Consider the following 6,779-nt stretch of genomic DNA (forward strand, 5'->3'; position numbering starts at 1 on the left):
GAGACAACAACAAAACAGAATTCAAGCCATTTGCGTATTAATTGGATTCACCTGTAAAATCTGCACATGAAGGGTGACCCAGTGTGCTTTACAAGTTGCACTAAGGAAAGTCAAACATGGACTCAAATGACAATCAACACAACCAGAAGTGTGGAATTTAAGAAACCTAAACCATAAAATAAATAGACCACACAACAAACCATTTAAGAACATTTCTGATTGACTATTGGTTGGATACAATGAAAGCAGCTGGATGTCCTTGGACATTGATCTGGTGATTCTATTGTTGTTCCTTAGATTTGGCCCAGATCTGGCATCAAACCAGGACCACATCCGTTCCAGTCAGCTGTCATAAGAGCATGCATGACTTTGAGCTCTGTTGTTCGGTTACTGCTTAATTTCTAATGTATTTATTGATCCAAGTTGTATCTGTTTGTATTTATTGATCCAAGGCACTGAAGTTCTGCAGCAGCATAATCTTTGAAATTAGAGGCAAGCTGATTTTTGAAAGTATTAAAATGATTTGTTTCGCTTATAAGGCATTGATATTTTAGCCATGAGGCAATGGAAACCACACTAGTTACTGTAGCAAGGATGTGTTTGAATCCCAGCTGGATCGCACACAACCTATTCAGCTTCTAATCCTTTCAGTGACATCGTGACAGCAGGAACAATGTCCTTTGCTTGAGGAGAGGCTGGTACTGATCAGCACTCTGTTCTACAACACATCTGTAGAAGCCATTGCTGCTTAAGTGTCTGACTACATCTTTTGATGTCGACGCACCCGAAAAGGCAGAGCACATCTTGAAGTGTTCATTAATTCAAAGCAGAGTGTAAGACCTTCCTTTGAAATTCAATGACATTCAGCAATACATAATTTCTAGAGGAAAAGGTCGGTGCCTAAGTCTATTTTGCATTTAAGGATTATACAAGCATGACTGATTTTTTTTCACTAATTTCCAAACATTGATAGAGATTATACGCTGTAGTCCTAGAAATGTATACTCTTCTAGCCTATCAAAATATCAGCATCACTGAGCATTTATTCATCAAAGCAAACTGAGTTCAACATCCCAATCTCCATCTAATTGACTTTTCTTAAAAAGTCTTCCAGGGTTTGAATTGAGGATTCCACAAAGCACACTAAACGGAGCCATGAATGTGCGTTCTGAATGCATTTCCCCCCAAAAAGAAATATTCAACAGTGAAAATAAGAAAACAAATCAATAGGTTACATATTGATTGTGCTTAATATAAGTGTCACTAATTCAAAGAGGCAACTTAGCAAACGTGCACATTCGAAGGTTAAACGAAAACTCTGACATCATTATTCTAATGTATTTTTTATTGTTGTTGCTGGTCTGTCATTATGTTATAGCAGAGTTATGAACATTGACAGTTTAATTTCATGATTACAACTTGAAGTTGAAATGTGGACTGACCAGGCCGTACAACCCCAAAGAATGCAGTTTAGTCTAAAAATACCAACCTGAGTCATCAGTATGATCTCATTTCAGAATGTGTCATTTTATATAAATCACTAGGTCTGGATGCAATAATGAACCCGTTAATTTGTCTGCTCTCTCTCTCTATCTCTCTCTCTCCCTCTCTCTCTCTCTCTGTGTGTGTGTGTGTGTGTGTGTGTGTGTTTGTTATGTTTATCTGAGTGTGTGTGTGTGGGGGGGGGGGGGGGGGGGGATAATATGGTGGTCTGTGTGTTTGCTCAAATGTGATTTTGTCATTACAGCTAATAACACAGAGGCTACAACACCCAAACCCCTTTTGAGAACAGTTTGAGAACTCAGTCCAGGCCGACTCTTCCAACAACATCAGAGCAATATCAGTGTATGTCCAGACTACCTTCCAAAGAGTGGACTGAAGATCTTTGCACTGGAGCTTACCGTGTCTGATGGCAGGTAGGATGATCGGCAGAGACAGCCCGTGGCTGGCTGCTTCTCTCCTTTGACTCACGGAGGAGAAGAAGTTTCCATAGGAGGCACACGGCTGCTTGGATCCACGCTCCAAACCCTGTCATTGAAAACACAAATCACTATAATGGCAAGCCATAAGGATTTTCCGCTTGGCTAGTTTCTCTCTTATGCTATCAGTTTGGGCGATTCTGTGATGTTCTGAGGAGTTGCCTTAAGGTTGCAGGTAATAGGCTCAGAGAACTGCTAGACCTCAAGCCAAGCAAGATTAACCACATCAGTAAGATGCAACTGACCAAAGAGACTGCATCAATGAGGATGCTCTGTCAACCCACTGGAAGTCATCTTCACATAATAGGCAACAGCTTTGGTAAAGCAAAATAATGAACAACACTGCTTGGCTTCAATACTGGCAGTGCAGTGCTACATGTCAACCTGTTTATGTTCCATTTCCATTTATTTTTGTAATCCTTTATTACTGTCCGTTACTAAAACTTTAAGTTTTTGTACTAAGTTAACAATAAATAAATTAAAATGTTAATGCATATAAAATTAAAAAAGAAAATTTGGTGACCCTAACCATTATGTTCAAATAGCCTAGCCTATATGATTATTTTTTAAACTTATGGAAATTACATGGAAATGAAGTAAGGTTTGACAGATGAAAAAAAATACTTTGATGTTTTGTTATACAGGGACAATATATTGAAGTAAAAAAAACAACGTGTTGTCCATGTTTATGTACTGCGATTACGCACTGGATAAAACAAATAAGGCCTACTATTTTTGTACTTACATGATTAAAAATAGGCGGAAGCCTGTCTCGTTCCCTGTCGTCCACTGGGGAGTTGTTCTCACTCATGTTTAGATGCATTTCGTCCTTTCAAATGTCTTATTCCGAAAGCAGTCACTTGGCATTTTCTTTCCTAAAAAGTATACGAGTACGCGTTACAGAGAACGAAATAGTCTCACTTCACTTGAACTTCACCAAGGCACTGCTTGGGTGATGCATAACGGTCCAAGAAACGCAAATTCAGAACGATGTGTTCTTTATAGAAGCTTAAGCAGGTGAGTCAAAGTAGCCCTTCTTGAAAGTTAATATGGATGCTGTGTGCTCAAAGGAGAAATCCGTCGTCGTTCAACAAGAAGGAAAAAGTTCGTGTAGTCTACGCGATGCTGCGTTACAATAGTTACTTGTCCGCTAATGTTCTATAGAAAAAAGTGCTCTGGCGTTAGTATGTGCAGGCCAGCTGCATGCTGGCGCCATGTTGTTTGATGAGGTTTGTAGTTACGGACTTGGATACGGAGACTTCGACTACGTAAGAGAGGGGTTGGTGCTCGCCTTCTCTGCGCTGAGTCAGATTTATAGTATCTTTCCTGGAATTCAACCTATCCCCAGCAAAAAAGACCTGGCTACTTCACGCTTTATCCCAAGATGAATGTGAAATGTGTTTAGTAGAAAGAAAATGTACACAAAGTGTGTTTTGAACTATAGGATAGATTACAATAAGATTTAATATTTGCGTGAGTCTGAGCCCGTAATTTAAAGTTAATCAAAGGCTGTCAAAAAGCCTAGGCTACTGGAAAATCTACAATGAGTTCACTGGTGCATCCAACCCCCACATTATGTAACTGTCTTCTCTTCTGTTCTGTATGTTCATGATATTCCAAGAAAAGAAGTCATCCCTGGCGGGGTCAGGTCAGCTAATGAACCATAAAATGTAAGGCCAGACCAGTCTTCTTTTCTTCACTGTGTTTACAATTGATGTTGGTGATAGTGAACTGCTCTCTCTCTCTCTCTCTCTCCCACTCACTCACTCAGTTACTCACTCTCTCTCTCTCACACACACATACACACACACACACACACACACACATGTAAATCATACATTTGCAAACATCACTAGACAGTATAAATGTAGGCTTTAACTACATAACAAATATGTCATCCTTACATAACAAAAAAAAAACAAGATTTGCACATAATAGACAGGAAAATAAAATAAAGATAGAGTCCAGAAATAATATTTGTTTAGCATTCAAAAAACAGAAATACCCAGTTTTTTGAGACTTACAAATAGGCATTATCATCAGAAGTGCCGTTTGACAGTAAAGCAAGGACATTATATCCCCACCTAATTCCCTAACATAAATACATATCTCTTCTGTTGCATAACCCATAGGGATATTTTTTACAGTTCATGAGCCAACTTTAAAACTGATTTGAAAAGGCTATGTGTGAAGAATATTCTGAGGTTAGCTATTATTTAGTAAAAAGGGATTGTCATAGTTCATGGTCCATTTGACGCTATGATATTATTATACTGTGGATTGGCAAACTGCAAAAAAAATATTATATTTATTAGGGCTGTCAATCGATTTAAACAAATTATCGAATTAATTACATACTCTGTGATTAATTAATCTAAATTAATCACATATATAATTTTTGCTGTGAAAGTATTTTAAATATTTAAATTTAAATGAATCATTGAATAATCAGCATTAGTGACATTAAAGTTCAAAAACTCTTTTATTATTACTTTCACTGTTCAAATAATGGTCATAATAATCTATAATATGATCGAATATGCGGAGGAAATCAATTCAAAAGTGCTTCGGGAAAAAGTTTTTTTTCACATGTAAGGCATTTCAGGCCACAGATATAACCTAGGGGACACAATAAAACTAAATTAACACTCCCCTCAATGTCAACACTATTTCTTTGCATTGATGTGGAACTTTAGAGTTGACGAACTCCAGTGATATGCAAATTCCTTGTTGCAGACATTGCAGAGGACTTTATTTTAATCAACATTTTATTTTGACAGCCCTAATATTTATGAACTGATTCTTTCTGATTTATTAATCACCACTGTGGATACTGTTTTTAGAATTGATTTAGATTAAGTGTTAGTATAATTTGTATTTTGGTAAGTTGTATTTTAGTATATTTTTATATATTGTATTAAGTGTTAGTATAATTTGTATTTTAGTATATTTAGCATATTCTTATCTTCTACTGTCCTTACTGCTTAGTTGTGTTTTTATATTATATACTTTAATTACTCTTTCTGCTGTTAAAGAATGTGTTTGTGTTGTATGTATGCTGCTGAGACCTTGAATTTCCCCTGGGGATCAATAAAGTATCTATCTATCTATCTATCTAACTAAAACTTCTTGGAGTTGAAACCTTTTGTTAGTGTAGGCTTACATTCTTCCAGAAGAGGGCGTAAGAGACCTGTTACAGTAAAGTGAGCAATGAACAGATAATAGATGGAATTCTTTCACATCAAAAGTTGGGGATCTTAACACATTTGATTCCTGCCATTACAAGGGGAGTTTCAGTGATATGTTCACAGGTGATCACAGTCAGCAGTAACTGGGTATCTCTGCGGAGTCATTCACTAACATATATCAATTGTGCTGCAGGATCCTCCTGCATTGATAATCTTCTCAAAATTTCCTGAAAAAAACCCTGCATTGAGTCTGTCCCTATTGAGAGTGAAGAGAGAGAGTGAGAGAGAGAGAGAGAGAGAGAGTTAAAATAGGGCTGTGGCAGAACCTTAGTTAAAAATGAGTCTCTTTATCATTTAATAATGGTAGTTATTTAATCCACGTTTTTGGCTCTCAGCATTAAAATGCTGTTAGTTCTCTAAAACAGGCATGTTCTGCTTATCGAGAGTGTTAGTGATGAGAATCGAACCCGTGTGATGGAGAACACGTGGATGATATAAAAGAAGGTCTGAAGCACAGTGTACAGGTTCTTTTAAAATGTTGCCCAAATTTAGGAGAGCTATTACTATGAAACAATGGTCAGTTTGATTCAATTCCATTTATTTCAATAGCATAGTTAAAATTGGACATGGTCTCAAAGCGTTCTGTAGTCCACGGATGAAGCGCCTGAGACCAAGTGCATGACCAACAGTGGCAGTAGGTAAGGTGAACAAATAGACTACACACAAAGGCTGAATCTTTAAAAGTAAGTGTATTGGACTGTATTGAATTTCTGTCCAATACACCTTCTTTTTTTAGCGTCAGCCATTGTGTGCGGAGTCCGTTCTTTCACTTTATCTGCTGATTTGGATTTTAAGCACCAGCTGAAACATCTAGCGACATACACAGTCTTAACTACAAGGTGCAGTGCCAATGGGCAGTGTGAGCAATTAAGAAGAGACTTAACTCAGGGAGGGGACTAAGGGTGGCCAGAGAAAGTGAGGAGAAGGGGAGAGGAAACGGCAGGAGAGAAGGGGAGGAAGAGAGTTATTTTGAAAAACTTTAGACAGGGAAAACAAAGTGACATTGCACAATAGAACGCCAATGTAATTATTTCCGACCAACGTTTTTTTCCCCATCAGGGTCATGTTTAAATTTGTTAAAAGTTTCCACTTAGTCAGTCAGCAGCACCTCTGTTTGTTAGCACCCTTTTTTTTTCAGAATGAACAAAAGTGAAGTGAAATGCCTTTGGCCATAATGGCTTCACTTTGTAACACATTATAGTAAGTGTATGGTGTCTCCCTAACTTCATTTGTCTGGTTTGTTGTACATGCTGAAACACTGAGCTTTGACCTCACCTCTCCTTCTTTAAGGGCCATTCACATCAAGAAGGATAATTATGATGACGATAACGGCAAACAAATAATCTTCTTATTTTTTCTTCCTTTGCCCTTTTGCACTTTGCGTCCTAAACAAAATACTCAAAAAATAATAATAATATGAATGACAGCATCCACACAATATAAACTAAACGATGAAGACAATATTGTTGGGATTACTTTCAGAACAATTCTGAGAACGATAAAAAGCTGATAGCCAATCAGAATATGTCAAATTTTAGACATCACATTCATC

At 37.4% G+C, this 6,779-nt stretch overlaps 1 protein-coding gene across 1 annotated transcript in view; it reads right to left on the bottom strand.

The window, feature by feature from the left end:
- Positions 1–3,186, bottom strand: part of hectd2 (HECT domain containing 2) — a 43,302-nt gene extending 40,116 nt beyond the window's left edge. Inside the window, exons 1-2 of the mRNA XM_076298011.1 lie at positions 2,725–3,186; positions 1,902–2,028 (exon numbers count right to left, since the gene is read on the bottom strand). Coding sequence (XP_076154126.1) covers positions 1,902–2,028; positions 2,725–2,802 — 205 coding nt within the window. The 5' untranslated portion in view covers positions 2,803–3,186. The remainder of the gene's footprint in view (positions 1–1,901; positions 2,029–2,724) is intronic.
- Positions 3,187–6,779: the final 3,593 nt, after the last annotated feature.

The sequence above is a fragment of the Alosa pseudoharengus genome, unplaced genomic scaffold, assembly GCF_046254945.1.
Source record: "Alosa pseudoharengus isolate Yale_2024_CS ecotype anadromous, Long Island Sound unplaced genomic scaffold, YU_APseudo_1.1 YU_APseudo_1.1_scf_21, whole genome shotgun sequence".
NCBI lineage: Eukaryota > Metazoa > Chordata > Actinopteri > Clupeiformes > Clupeidae > Alosa > Alosa pseudoharengus.